Source organism: Oncorhynchus nerka, linkage group LG9a, assembly GCF_034236695.1.
Source record: "Oncorhynchus nerka isolate Pitt River linkage group LG9a, Oner_Uvic_2.0, whole genome shotgun sequence".
NCBI classification, from domain to species: domain Eukaryota; kingdom Metazoa; phylum Chordata; class Actinopteri; order Salmoniformes; family Salmonidae; genus Oncorhynchus; species Oncorhynchus nerka.
Genome location: NC_088404.1, coordinates 21,523,817 through 21,539,724, shown reverse-complemented (window position 1 = coordinate 21,539,724; position 15,908 = coordinate 21,523,817). Strand labels below are relative to the sequence as shown.

The window sequence follows — 15,908 nt, the reverse complement described above, 5'->3', positions numbered from 1 at the left end:
AGATGATATCTCTGTCTCCCTCCTTCAGTTCTGCCTGTGGACAGATGGACTGAGCGTGCTCCTGGGGCGGGACATGAGTAGTGAATGCATGAGGAGTGAGCTGGATATCCTGCTTTCCATGGAGATCAAGCTCCGCCTCCTGGACCTGGAGAACGTGCCCATCCCAGACTGCGCCCCCCCGGTGCCCAAACCCCCCAGCAACTTCAACTTCTGCTACGACTTAAGCCAGGCTGAGCAGTAGGCCTGGAGAGAGGTCAAGGCATGGTAGAGGAGGAGACCTGGGGCTTGTTCAGGAGGATGTAACGTTACAGAATGTTCGGATAGAAATGCATGAAGTAGAACATACATGATCATCTGTCCTATGGAATAGGGGCATATGTCAGTTCTATTCATTCTATTTCTATCTGCAACATTCAGAATGTTTCATGTCACTGAATGTACCCCAATAACGACCAAGCATGTGGACATAGCTAGATACACAGCAGGAACAGTGGCAACATGGAGGCCTGGATGGATATAAAGATGATCTAAAGCAGAGGCAAAGATGTCTTCTTATATGGGCGGAGTAATGTGGAAGACGAGAGGCTGAACGTGATTCCTTAGGTACTATTAGAGTGGTCATCTTTTGGGGTGTGGTCTGGGAACACAAGTGTATTGTAACTGTAGAAATGAAAAACAGAAAGGAAAACGCTGCACACTGCTGCTCCCAGGTGATATTTAACGTTTCAACCCTTAGGTCTTCATCAGGCATCCATATCCCAGGTGGGGGTGGAAGGTCCTATATATAGGGGCAGTTCTCAGTGACATCACTTCCTGAAACGGGAGGTAAAAAATATATAACATAGGTTGACAATATTAACATTCAATGTATCAAAATATATGATCATACACAATGTGATCAATATTTACGGTAATATATATATATATATATATATATATATATATATATACACACAATACAATATTAAATTAGGATAAAAAAAACACAATCATTTGGACATTTTGAAACTATAAAAACGGTTTTCAAGAAATTACCCACAAAATGACAAGTGGCTAATGAAGGGAGTTATGTTTTCTATAGTTGAATGCTTCATACTTTAGCATTACTTGTCTTCAGCGTTTCTCCCATTCTTACTTCGGGCGTCACCTCTCCATGGCTCCAGTCCTTCACAGTCCTCTGTGTATTGTGTTTGGGCAGAGTTCATGTTTCGTTTTGGTCATATCTGTGTTTAAGTTTTTCTAGTTTTTCAACTTTTTGGGGGTTTTCTATAAACTGATACCTTTGTGAAACAGGCAGCATGACAGCTCTTCTGAACGTACTGAACCAAAGGATTGAAACAGAACAAAACAATACATATATATTTTTGTATATATATATGCCTCTGAGACAGAATCACTTGTTTTGATGTTTACATTTTACATTTCAGTAATTTAGCAGATGCTCTCATCCAGAGCGACTTACAGGAGCAATTACAGTTAAGTGCCTTGCTCAAGGGCACATCGACCCTTGAGCACCTAGTTGACATGGTACTTAACAACTTGACCTCCTACACCAACAGAATCCTGTCTCGCAGATTGTAACGGGTTTTATTAGTCTTTACAGGATAGGTACAGTTTGGCGTAGCACATAGCATTTTCCACCAACCTTAAAGGGATTCTCTGGTACTTTTCTATACTTTTTAGACAGTAGTTCTGAAAGTAGCACCCATGAGCCAAAAGTGGTCCCCGAATATTGCGTAATACATCACATGTGCAGATATGTGTACCACGTCATTGCTCTTTCTCACTCTGCTGTGTATGATTCTTGCTAGTAGTCACTCAAGTGGCTAGGGGGTCAATCTCATTAGCTGGAACTGGAATTGCTAGGGACTGGCCCACAAAGGGGAAAATGGTGCAGATAGTATCGCCAAGTTAAGGTTGGTCGAAAATTCTCTGTGCTATGCCTAACAGTACTTATTCTGTAATGGCTAATGGAGCATCACATTAGCCCGTTACAATCTGCTAGCTAGCAGAATCCTAACTCCCTGTTCTAAAGTGGTACTTTAATAATTTGAAGACAGAAACAAGAAAATAGAGGTAACCAAGATAATCAGGCTCCAAGCCTGGTAGAATCCCTATTTATAATATATGAAATATCCTTTATATGTACAGTGCCTTCGGAAAGTATTCAGACCCAGTGACTTTTTCCACATTTGGTTATGTTACAGACTTATTCTAAAATGAATTAAAAAATAATAATAATCTCAGCAATCTACACACAATACCCCATAATGACAATGTGAAAACAAGTTTTTAGACATTTTTGCAAATGTATTAAAAATAAAAAACAGAAATGTGCATAAGTATTCAGATCCTTTGCTATGAGACTCGAAATTGATCTCCGGTGCATCCTGTTTCCATTGATCATTGTTTCTACAACTTGATTGGAGTCCACCTGTGATAAATTCAATTGCTTGGACATGATTTGGAAAGGCACACACCTGTCTATATAAGGTCCCACAGTTGAGAGTGCATGTCAGAGCAAAAACCAAACCATGAGGTTGAAGGAATTATCTGTAGAACTCCAAGACAGGATTGTGTCGAGGCACTGATCTGGGGAAGGGTACCAAAAAATGTCTGCAGCATTGAAGGTTCCCAAGTACACAGTGGCCTCCATCATTCTTAAATGGAAGAAGTTTGGAACCACCAAGACTCTTCCTAGAACTGGCCGCCTGGCCAAACTGAGTAATCAGGGCACAAGGGCCTTGGTCAGGGTGGTGACCAAGAACCCGATGGTCACTTTGTGGAGATGGGAGAACCTTCCAGAAGGACAACCATCTCTGCAGCACTCCACCAGTCAGGCCTTTATGGTAGAGTGGCCAGACGGAAGCCACTCCTCAGTAAAAGTACATGACAGCCTGCTTGAGGCACCTAAAGACTCTCAGACGATGAGAAACAAGATTCTCTGGTCTGATGAAACCAAGATTGAACTCTTTGGCCTGAATACCAAGTGTCACATCTGGAGGAAACCTTGCACCATCCCTACAATGAAGCATGGTGGTGGCAGCATCATGCTGTGGGGATGTTTTTCAGCGGCAGGGACTGGGAGACTAGTCGGGATCAAGGCAAAGATGAACGGAGCAAAGTACAGAGAGATCCTTGAAGACCTGCTCCAGACCTCAGACTGGGGTGAAGGTTCAGCTTCCAACAGGACAACGACCCTAATTATACAGCCAACACAACGCAGGAGTGGCTTCGGGACAAGTCTCTGAATGTCCTTGAGTGGCCCTGCTAGAGCCCGATCTAACATCTCTGGAAACCTGAAAATAGCTGTGCAGCAACACTCCCCATCCAACCTGACAGAGCTTGAGAGGATCTGCAGAAAAGAATGGTAGAACCTCCCCAAATACAGGTGTGCCAAGCTTGTAGTGTCCTACCCAAGAAGACTTGATTCTGTAATCGTTGCCAAAGGTGCTTCAACAAAGTACTGAGAAAAGGGTCTGAATACTTATGTAAATGTGATATTTAAATTTTAAATTGTTAAACTGTTTTTTATTTGTCATTATGTGGTATTGTGTGTAGATTGATGAAAAAAAAAAAAAGATTTATTCAATTTTAGAGTAAGGTGTAACAAAATGTGAAAAAAGTCAAGGGGTCTGAACACTTTCCGAAGGCACTGTATGTGCAGATAGCATTTTAATTAGTTCCATTTGCTTATGAGCCCTTTGATGAGAATACCTCAGAGATACTCACATGGGCTGATGATCATGATTGATCTTCTGTACGCTTTATTTAAGGTTGTCCTAAGGTTTGATGGCTAACATTCAAACGGTTCTGTCTTAGGCAATGGGCTTTTGTGCTTTTATTGGTGTTGAGAGCTTGATCAACGATACAATCACCTTCCATATGCTCTTTATTGTAGGTACTATTCAAGCTACAGATAAGGTAGCTTAAGATACAGATAATGTAGCTAAGGTACAGATAAGTATTTTGTATCACTGACAAATGATTTAGCTTCAAGCACCATATATTTATCTCTGCTATTAATTCATTTTGCCTGGTAACCATTTTTGCTCTGGAGCTGAGGGCAAATGCTCTAAAAGGTCCACTATGAATTTCAGTCCATACTAAATGGATATTAGTTCAACATTGATATTGTTGTAGGGTACTTAGGATTTATTTTCATGACAATATGAATGATTCTAATAAATAAATCTGACCTCATCAAATCTGACTGTAATATATTGTAAAACAGTAAACCAATGTGCTATTAGTATGGTGGACCTTCAACTTTACATATTCAAAATCTCAATGGCCTGTGAGACGGGTGAAAAGGTCAACTCATAATAATGGATTTTTGTAGCCAGTTCCTTAGCCAGTGATCTGGGCTTCTCTGAAATTGGTGGTGATTTTGCTGTTCATTGCACGTGTGTTCATGTTAAACACACAATAATCTCCATAGTAACCCCTAATTTATGCTTTACTAAGATTAGGGTTGACATGAATAAATATGATTTATACAGATTGTCTTTGTCTAGCTTGGTTCATGGTCTGGTGGAATTGTAGAATAAACAAATCTACTCCAACTCATGGATGATTCCAAGCAACAGATAAACAAGAGATAAATGTACATTTATTGATATAATTAAATATTAAATAAATACATATGTAATTTTACACAAAGAAACATTTGAACTAGTTTGCTTCCTTCAGTGGCAGTGTTAAATTAAGTTGAATACAAAATGACTTAAGCCTGCTCAACTAAAAACATGATGATTAAGGGCCAGGGTCCTCAGACACAGATTAATTATGTTCCTAGACTAGATAAAATACTTTATTAGTCCATACAGGATGGAAATGTGTCTTCTGCTTTCCCCCCCAACCTCTCCCACACATACTCATTAGGTTGGAGGGGCTGGAGCAGACTACAGCCAGGATGTAATCTGATCGTGCTTTGTCTGCTAAGCACCTTTTGAAGGCAATGTTCCCGCATTCGCGAGAACGCATTCATGGTAAATGCTCCATATGTCGGCTCAACCGTGAATTACTTGGAAATTGCACATAGCCTACAAAGCGCTATCAGAATGAATCCTGGCCTAAAATGCATTTACATGGGAGATTCTCCAATGAGAAGGATTTTTAATCCAGCACTAGACAATTTGACTCTAAGAAATTGGCTCTATGAGGCCTACTAAGTGTCTAACTGCTGGAACCTGCTAGTTTTAGAGTTCACATGGGTTTGAAACTAAAATAAACTACTGAATCTATTACAAATAAACTCTGGATAATAGGAGCAAGTAGGTGCGTAATGCAATTACTGAAATGTGATTCAAGCAGCTGGGGAGAGAAAAAATCAGAGATGGAGGGTCAGGTCAGTTCCACCCACAAAGCGGCAGTGGACGTTCTCTATGAATGGAAGCTGTGATTGAAGGAGCTCAACCATTGTTAGGGAGATGTATTTACACATGGAGATGTCCAGTGTCCGTGTCGTAGATAATTGTTACAGAAATATAATACTCTCAGAAGAAACTGTTGAATTCAATGTAGACTTTAATGCAAGTTATTAAAGCCGTGCTGGTCCGCGGGAAAGCCGCCGCGTCTCAACCCTGGCTTCACTTTTATACATACATAGTACTGGGGTACATCACATATGTAAATAGAGCTACTCCCCCTTAGTATCCGGTTTTGGTAACAACGATGGCAGAACTCTTTCCATGTTCTAAAAATAATGTATATACTGCATGCCCATGTTTTATGTGTTAGTCATCAGTTATCTTGCCTACATCTTTCTTCCTATACCCTGCTGACCACAGCACGTTCAGCTGTCATGAATGCACGTATGGTCTTGGTTAATGTATTCCTACAAAAATAGAGTATGGTCTGGGTGTCATATGGCCTGGATATCATCTTCTCTTAATGTGCATGTGCTTGCTACTTCAGCCTAGCAGCCAAACCTATCTACATGCAATGCTGAGCTCACTTCAATGGTTTGCTCCAACATCCGCAGTCTCTTACAGTGTTGGACGAGCATGGATAGAGACCTGTGGGAGCATAAGTTTACTGCTGTCACACACTGATATACAGATAACATAATTTATTTATCACAGTCTAGTTCTAGTTACTCAACTTAAACAATGCTTCACTGTTTCATAGTACTGGCTTAGTTTTACATTCTGTCTGTGTGTATGTTGGTGTGTGTCTCACCTATCTGTGAGTGCATTGCAGCAGGACAGGTAGAGGTGCTGCAGCCTGGCGAGGTAAGGGGCGGCACGGGCGATACCCTGGTCACTAATGCGGGGGCAGTGGCTGAAGTCCAGGCTGGTGAGGCTGCGGCATTGGTAGGCCACCGACGCCAAGCTGTCATCACTGATCTCAGGCAGCATGGAGAGAGAGAGGCGCTGGAGGTCTGGATAATGCAGCACATGCTCACAACAACAAAGGCCCGGGTTAACTAGGGTTCCCCATTCAATGGTCATCAACCACTCAATCACTTTATGGAGTTTTTCCTAACCTGACCAGGAAAAACTATTGGCATTGATAATAACCTAAAACTAGGGCCAATAGTTAATCCTGCCTCATCAGGAAAAACTCCTAGGCTTAACCATAGCCTGTATATATACAGTGGGGCAAAAAAGTATTTAGTCAGCCACCAATTGTGCAAGTTCTCCCACTTAAAAAGATGAGAGAGGCCAGAAAATCACATTGTAGGATTTTTAATGAATTTATTTGCAAATTATGGTGGAAAATAAGTATTTGGTCATCTACAAACTAGCAAAACGTCTGGCTCTCACAGACCTGTAACTTCTTCTTTAAGAGGCTCCTCTGTCCTCCACTCGTTACCTGTATTAATGGAACCTGTTTGAACTTGTTATCAGTATAAAAGACACCTGTCCACAACCTCAAACAGTCACACTCCAAACTCCACTATGGCGAAGACCAAAGAGCTGTCAAAGGACACCAGAAACAAAATTGTAGACCTGCACCAGGCTGGGAAGACAGAATCTGCAATAGGTAAGCAGCTTGGTTTGAAGAAATCAACTGTGGGAGCAATTATTAGGAAATGGAAGACATACAAGACCACTGATAATCTCCCTCGATCTGGGGCTCCACGCAAGATCTCACCCCGTGGGGTCAAAATGATCACAAGAACGGTGAGCAAAAATCCCAGAACCACACGGAGGGACCTAGTGAATGACCTGCAGAGAGCTAGGACCAAAGTAACAAAGCCTACCATCAGTAACACACTACGCCGCCAGGGACTCAAATCCTGCAGTGCCAGACGTGTCCCCCTGCTTAAGCCAGTACATGTCCAGGCCCGTCTGAAGTTTGCTAGAGAGCATTTGGATGATCCAGAAGAAGATTGGGAGAATTTCATATGGTCAGATGAAACCAAAATAGAAGTTTTTGGTAAAAACTCAACTCGTCGTGTTTGGAGGACAAAGAATGCTGAGTTGCATCCAAAGAACACCATACCTACTGTGAAGCATGGGGGTGGAAACATCATGCATTTTGGGCTGTTTTTCTGCAAAGGGACCAGGACGACTGATCCGTGTAAAGGAAAGAATGAATGGGGCCATGTATCGTGAGATTTTGAGTGAAAACCTCCTTCCATCAGCAAGGGCATTGAAGATGAAACGTGGCTGGGTCTTTCAGCATGACAATGATCCCAAACACACCGCCCAGGCAACGAAGGAGTGGCTTCGTAAGAAGCATTTCAAGGTCCTGGAGTGGCCGAGCCAGTCTCCAGATCTCAACCCCATAGAAAATCTTTGGAGGGAGTTGAAAATCTGTGTTGCCCAGCAACAGCCCCAAAACATCACTGCTCTAGAGGAGATCTGCATGGAGGAGTGGGCCAAAATACCAGCAACAGTGTGTGAAAACCTTGTGAAGACAGAAAATATTTGACCTCTGTCATTGCCAACAAAGGGTATATAACAAAGTATTGATAAACTTTTGTTATTGACCAAATACTTATTTTCCACCATAATTTGCAAATAAATTCATTAAAAATCCTACAATGTGATTTTTGGATTTCTTTTCTAATTTTGTCTGTCATAGTTGAAGTGTACCTATGATGAAAATTACAGGCCTCTCTCATCTAGTATTTGCATCTTTTACTTTCAGTTTTGTACACCAGCTTCAAACAGCTGAAAATTCAATATTTTTGCTTATTGAAAATATATTTCACAGTAGTTTAGATTGTACAATGATTCTCTACACTATGCATTGCTTGTTTTGTCACATGAGCTGAAATTAGGCGAACAATTAGAATTTTTGAAACCAGGAAATAGAGAAGCGATTTCTGCATATGGAACCTTTAAGGGTTGCCTGTCTTCCTAGTAGCCGATTTGGTGTGTGAACTGCTGACTCCTCATGACCTGTAGATGATTTTTGACACATCAACCAGGATAAAGGGGCAGGGCAATTTGTGACTGTTGTTGTTTTGGTAATTAGTGGCTGTTAGAAGGGGAGTGGTTGCTCCTCTCCTACGCAATCAGCAATTAGTACCGGGAGATGTGCTTTCCTTGGCTCATTACGTTCTTGTAACTCCTTGTGGCGGGCTGGGCACTTGCAAGTTGACTTTGGTCGTCAGTCAAATGGTATTTCCTCTGACACATTGGTGCGGCTGGATTCTGGGTTAAGCAAACAGTGTCTTAACTTCTTATGGCTGCAGGGGCAGTATTGAGTAGCTTGGATGAAAAGGTGCCCAGAGTAAACCGCCTGCTCCTCAGTACAAGTTGCTAATATAGGCATATTATTATTATTAGTATTGGATAGAAAACACTCTGAAGTTTCTAAAACTGTTTGAATGATGTCTGTGTATACCAGAACTCATATGGCAGGCAATAACCTGAGAAGAAATCCAACCAGGAAGTGGGTATTCTGAGGTTGGTCGATTTTCAACTCAGCCCCTATTGAAGTTACAGTGGGATATTGGTCATCTCTCACTTCCTAAGGCTTCAACCGTCTTTAGAAACTTGTTTGAGGCTTCTTTTGTGAAGTGGGGCCAAATGAGAGTGGATTGAGTCAGAGGTCTGGCAGCAGTCACGGGCTGGTCACGAGCATTTCACATGAGAGGTAGCTCTCGTTCCATTGCTTTTCTACAGACAATGGAATTCTCCGGTTGGAATATTATTGAAGATATATGTTAAAAACATCCTAAAGATTGATTCCATGCATCGTTTGACAAGTTTCTAAGGTCTGTAATGGAACTTTTTGACATTTTGTATGCAACTAGTGAACGTGCTTCGTGAGTTTTGATTTGTTTACCAAACGCGCTAACAAATGTAGCTATATGGACATAAATGATGTACATTATCGAACAAATCAAACATTTATTGTGGACCTGGGATTCCTGGGAGTGCATTCTGATGAAGATCATCAAAGGTAAGTGAATATTTACTATGTTATTTCTGACTTCTGTTGACTCCAACATGGCGGATATATGTATTTGTTCTCTGAGTGCTGTTCTCAGATTATAGCATGGTTTGCTTTTTCCATAAAGCTTTTTTAAATCTGACACAGCGGTTGCATTAAGGAGAAGTATATCTTTAATTCAATGTATAACACTTGTATTTTCATCAACATTTATGATGAGTATTCCTGTAAATTGATGAGCCTCTCTGCAAATTGACCGGATGTTTTTGAACTACTGAACATAACGCGCCCAATGTATACTGAGATTTTAAAAATATAAATATGAAATTTACCGAACAAAACATACATGTATTGTGTAACATGAAGTCCTATGAGTGTCATCTGATGAAGATCATCAAAGGTTAGTGATTCATTTGACCACTATTTGTGCTTTTTGTGACTCCTCTCTTTGACTGGAAAAAGGGCTGTGTTTTTCTGTGGCTTGGCTCTGACCTAACATAATCGTTTGTGGTGCTTTCGCTGTAAAGCCTATTTGAAATCGGACACTTTGGTGGGATTAACAACAAGATGACCTTTAAAATGGTATAAAATACTTGTATGCTTGAGGAATTTTAATTATGAGATTTCTGTTGTTTTGAATTTGGCGCCCTGCACTTTCACTGGCTGTTGTCATATCGATCCTGTTAACGGGATTGCAGCCCTAAGAAGTTTTTAAGAAGCAGCGGGTCATGTTTCGCAGGATGCATGTCTCGACCTTTGCCTCTCGCCAATAAAAATAAAATATTAAGATGGAAAAAAGAACACAGACACTGTACAGAGGAACTCTGCCGAGAAGGCCAGCATCCTGGAGTTGCCTCTTCACTGTTGACGTTGAGACTGGTGTTTTGCGGGTACTATTTAATGAAGCTGCCAGTTGAGTTTCTCAAACTAGACGCTAATGTACTTGTCCTCTTGCTCAGATGTGCACTGGGGCCTCCCACTTTCTATTCTGGTTAGGGACAGTTTGTGCTGTTCTGGGAAGGGAGTAGTACACAGTGTTGTACGAGATCTTCAATTTCTTGGAAATTTCTCACATGGAATTGCCTTCATTTCTCAGAACAATATAGACTGACGAGTTTCAGAAGAAAGTTATTTGTTTCTGGCCATAAGAGCCTGGAACCGAACCTACAAATGCTGATAAATAAATGACTTAATTCAATGTTTTTTCAATAAATAGTTTAACAACACTAATCTTTTAAATGATACTCTGTTCATCTTTTCCAGTGATGAAGACATGGATGTCTCATGGTATGGTGGTTTATGCAAAATGGGTCAACTTTGAGCACCTTTATCACTAGTCCAATAATGGACTAAAGGAGCCTAACGTTATTCCTTATAGTCAAAGGACCTTACATGTTCTGTTCAAAGGCAAAACAGCCAAATACTCTATCTAAATGTGAATAGATTCTCAATTGAGGTATGATTCTAGAAACATACAGTTGTAGTCGGAAGTTTACATACACTTTGTTTGGAGTTATTAAAACTAGTTTTCAACCACTCCACAAATTTCTTGTTAACAAACTATAGTTTTGTCTTTTCCAACAATTGTTTGCAGAGAGATTATTTCACTTACAATTCACTGTATCACAATTCCAGTGGGTCAGAAGTTTACATACAATAAGTCTGTTATAGCTTTAGAAGCTTCTGATATCATTTTAGTCATCATTTGAGTCAATTAGAGGTGTACCTCTGGATATATTTCAAGGCCTACCTTCAAACTCAGTGCCTCTTTGCTTGACATCATGGGAATATCAAACGAAATCAGCCAAGACCTCAGAAACCCGTTGGGGAGTTGCAGCAATGAGACAATATCGTAACTACCAATTGGGGAGAGAAATGGAAACCAACACTCTACTCCTCTGACGTCAAACTACAGACCGGATTCCCTTTCCTTTTCTTTCCAAAACACTTGATCATGCGGACTCTGACCAAGTCTTTTGCTATCTCTCTCAGAACGATCTTCTTGACCCTAATCAGTCAGGCTTCAAGACTGGTCACACAACTGATGTTGATGTGCCACGGAGGCTCTCCTCAATGCCAAAGCTGAATATCTCTTTCTCATCCTCATAGAACAATCCACTGCCTTCAACACCGTGAACCCCCCTCCCCCAACTGACACCCAGGTACCCACAAAACACCAGTGTCAATGTCAACAGTGAAGAGGCGACACCGGGATGTTGGCCTTCTAGGCAGAGTTGCAAAGAAAAAGCCATATCTCAGACTGGCCAATATTAAGATGGACAAAAGAACACTGGACAGAGGAACTCTGCCTAGAAGCCCAGCATCCCGGAGTCGCCTCTTCACTGTTGACTTTGAGACTGTACAAACAATAGTACGCAAGTATAAACACCATGGGACCACACAGCCGTCATACCGCTCAGGAAGGAGACGCGTTCTGTCTCCTAGAGATGAATGTACTTTTGTGTGAAAAGTGCAAATCAATCCCAGAACAACTGCAAAGGACCTTGTGAAGATGCTGGAATAAACAGGTAAAAAAGTATCTATATCCACAGTAAAAACGAGTCCAATATTGACATAACCTGAAAGGCCGCTCAGCAAGGAAGAAGCCACTGCTCAAAAACCGCCATAAAAAGCCAGACTACGGTTTGCAACTGCACATGGGGAGTTTGAGAAATATCCTCTGGTCTGATGAAACAAAAACAGAACTGCTTGGCCATAATGACCATCGTTATGTTTGGAGGAAAAAGGGGGAGGCTTGCAAGCTGAAGAACACTATCCCAACCGTGAAGCACGGGGGTGGCAGCATCATGTTGTGGTGATGCTTTGCTGCAGGAGGGACTGGTGCACTTCACAAAATAGATGGCATCATGAGGATGAAAGTTATATGGATATATTGAAGCAACACCAGTCAGGAAGTTAAAGCTTGGTCTCAAATGGGTCTTCCAAATAAACAATGACCCCAAGCATACTTCCAAAGTTGTGGCAAAATGGCTTAAGGACAACAAAGTCAAGGTATTGTATTGGCCATCACAAAGCCCTGACCTCAATCCTATAGAAAGTTTGTGGGCAGAACTGAACAAGCGTGTGCGAGCAAGGAGGCCAACAAACCTGACTCCGTTACACCAGCTCTGTCATGTGGAATGGGCCAAAATTCACCCAACTTTTTGTGGGGAACTTGTGGAAGGCTACCTGAAACGTTTGACACAAGTTAAACAATTTAAAGGCAATGATACCAAATACTAATTGAGTGTATGTAAACTTCTGACCCACTGGGAATGTGATGAAAGAAATAAAAGCTGAAATTAATCCCTCTCTAATATTATTCTGACGTTTCACAGTCTTAAAATAAAGTGGTGATCCTAACTGACCTAAGACAGGGAATTTTTACGAGGATTAAATGTCAGGAATTGTGAAAAACTGAGCTTAAATGTAATTGAGTAAGGTATATGTAAACCTCCGACTGTAAATCCATCAACTTCAAAATAAACATGTCAATTTCACAAATGCAAAATACACTGTTATATCCAGTTTTAACAGTTGCAGCCAACATTATTTTTCAGGCACAACGTGTTTGTGGCCTCCATCTTCTGTTAATACACAGGTGTTCAGCGAAGCAGATAGCTAACTATTTTAGCACAGGTAACTCTGTTTTCCCTAAACAAACGCTGTAACATGGAAATATGTGGTGTGGTGAATCCTAAACCCAAACTTATAAAAAGGTGTGTATTATTTAAACATTTTCGTTTTATTATTATTTCTTGCTAATGTGAAAGATAAGGTTCATATGCTTCCAAAACCATACCGCAAGCTATACATTATAATGTTCAGCCCGAGCGTAGGGGTCTTAACAAAACTCCTCCATACAGAATATGCCTTTGTCCAACGACTCGTGTAATGTAATGGAACAGAGTCATGGTTAAGGGCTACTTTACCTACTGAATGTTTTGGCATTCAGGTCCAAAAAGTCAGTTTCTGACCACTTCTTCCATGGGGAAACATGTCTGGAAAGTTAAAAACCTTTTCATCAACATATACTACATGATAACACATATCGAGTTGTCAAGACACCCAAAGCATTGACAACCACATCATTGAAACTTACTTTTTATTTAACCAGATAGGCCAGTTGAGAACAAGTTCTCATTGACAACTGCGACCTGGCCGAGATAAAGCAAAGCAGTGCGACACAAACACAGTGAAACATGGGATAAACAAACGTACAGTCAATAACATAATAGAAAAATATATATACAGTGTGTGCAAATGTAGTAAGATTAGGGATGTAAGGCAATAAATAGGCCATAGTGGCAAAATAATTACAATTTAGCAATTAAACACTGGAGTGATAGATGTGCAAGTAGAGATACTGGGGTGCAAAGGAGCAAAAAAATAAACAACAATATGGGGATGAGGTAGTTGGGTGGGCTATTTACAGATGGGCTGTGTACGGGTGCAATGATCGGTAAGCTGCTCTGACAGCTGCAGATGCTTAAAGTTAGTGAGGGAGATATAAGACTTCAATGATTTTTGCAATTTGTTCCAGTCATTGGCAGCAGAGAACTGTAAGGAAAGGCTGCCAAAGTATGTGTTGGCTTTGGAGATGACCAGTGAAATATACCTGCTGGAGCGTGTGCTACAGGTGGGTGCTGCTATGGTGACCAATGAGCTGAGATAAGGCGGGGCTTTACCTAGCATAGACTTATAGATGACCTGGATCCAGTGGGTTTGGCGACGGATATGAAGCGAGGGCCAGCCAATGAGAGCATACAGGTCGCAGTGGTGGGTAGTATATGGGGCTTTGGTGACAAAACGGATGGCACTGTGACCCACTACATCTAATTTGCTGAGTAGAGTGTTGGAGGCTATTTTGTAAATGACATTGTCGAAGTCAAGGATCGGTAGGATAGTCCGTTTTGCGAGGGTATGTTTGGCAACATAAGTGAAGGATGCTTTGTTGCGAAATAGGAAGCCGATTCTAGATGTAATTTTGGATTGGAGATGCTTAATGTGAGTCTGGACAGAGAGTTTACAGTCTATCCAGATACCTAGGTATTTGTAGTTGTCCACATATTCTAAGTCAGAACCGTCCAGAGTAGTGACGCTAGACGGGCGGGCAGGTGGGGGCAGCGATCGGTTGAAGACCATGTATTTAGTTTTACTTGTATTTAAGAGCAGTTGGAGGCCACGGAAGGAGTGTTGTATGGTATTGAAGCTCGTCTGGAGGTTTGTTGTCACAGTGTCCAAAGAAGGACCGACATTAACTGAGTTATAAAATAGCAATTTTAGCAATGAAGTAGGCTACTAGCCTATTAGTCTTACCTCGAGGTAACTCAGGCGTTTCCATGGTTATTTCACTGATCCCAAATCATATCCTTGGATTACACGATTGAGTTTAGTCCTTTATAGCTACAACATCCAGATGACCTCCGTTGATGCATTTCAAATATTGTTTACACTTCAACAACAGTCATTTAATTTAGAGCACGAAGAAGATGTCATCACCCTCTTTACTTTGCAATTTACAGATGGTCCATCAGCTGACTGCAGATCAAAACGAACCCTCTGATGTCACACTAAAACCGAGGGGCTCTCTGGGTGACGTAGTTGTTCACTGCTTTATTATTTTATTTTCTCTGCAACATTTAAAGACTCACATCAAATATTGTCTATTGTATTGACAAGATAGTCAAGTGACTGAAATACATGTCCTCCATAGAGATCCTATTAAACTACTAGAGGGGCTATGTCATAAACCCTCAAAGGTCCAGAATGGTGTAAAAATTGCACCCATAGAAATCCAAACCAGAAAAATATGGGAGGTGCATAAAGATGGATGGACCCTGTTTGTGGGTGCCTTCAGGACAATGCCTGTTGAGGCATTGCAGGTGGATAGTGGGGAACTGCCATTGAGGATAAGGCGGGACAAACTTGTGTACTGGGTGAGGTTGAAAGGGAGTTCAGAAGGACATCCTGCAGTCATGGCGAAGAGGGGGTAAGCAGAGGGCGTACTGGTGGACAATCGGGCAGAAGGTGGTATAATATGGACTGGGGGAGAGAGAGATAGGGCTGACTGTTTCTGAAACCAAGTGTAGATGTGGACATGATTGAGGGCAGGAGGCTGAAGAAATTTGGCTTGTCACCGAAAACACTCACAAACTTTTACAGATGCACAATCGAGAGCATCCTGTTGGGCTGTATCACCACCTGGTACGGCAACTGCTCCGCCCACAACCGTAAGGCTCTCCAGAGGGTAGTGAGGTCTGCACAACGCATCACTGGGGGCAAACTACCTGCCCTCCTGGACACCTACAGCACCCGATGTCACAGGAAGGCCAAAAATATCATCAAGGACAACAACCACCCGAGCCACTGCCTGTTCACCCCTCTATCATCCAGAAGGCAAGGTCAGTACAGGTGCATCAAAGCTGGGACTGAGAGACAGAAAAACAGCTTCTATCTCAAGGCCCTCAGACTGTTAAACAGCCATTGAGTGGCTGCTGCCAACATACTGCCTCAAATCTCTAGCCACTTTAATAATAAAACATTGGATG

At 41.5% G+C, this 15,908-nt stretch overlaps 1 protein-coding gene across 2 annotated transcripts in view; it reads left to right on the top strand.

The window, feature by feature from the left end:
- The window catches only part of LOC115134039 (engulfment and cell motility protein 3-like), a 63,204-nt gene extending 58,700 nt beyond the window's left edge, over window positions 1–4,504 (top strand). For both annotated transcript variants that reach the window (XM_029667583.2, XM_065022411.1), the window contains one exon: window positions 29–4,504. In XM_029667583.2, the coding sequence (XP_029523443.1) occupies window positions 29–241 (213 nt within the window). In that variant the 3' untranslated portion in view covers window positions 242–4,504. The remainder of the gene's footprint in view (window positions 1–28) is intronic.
- The last annotated feature ends 11,404 nt before the right edge of the window (window positions 4,505–15,908 follow it).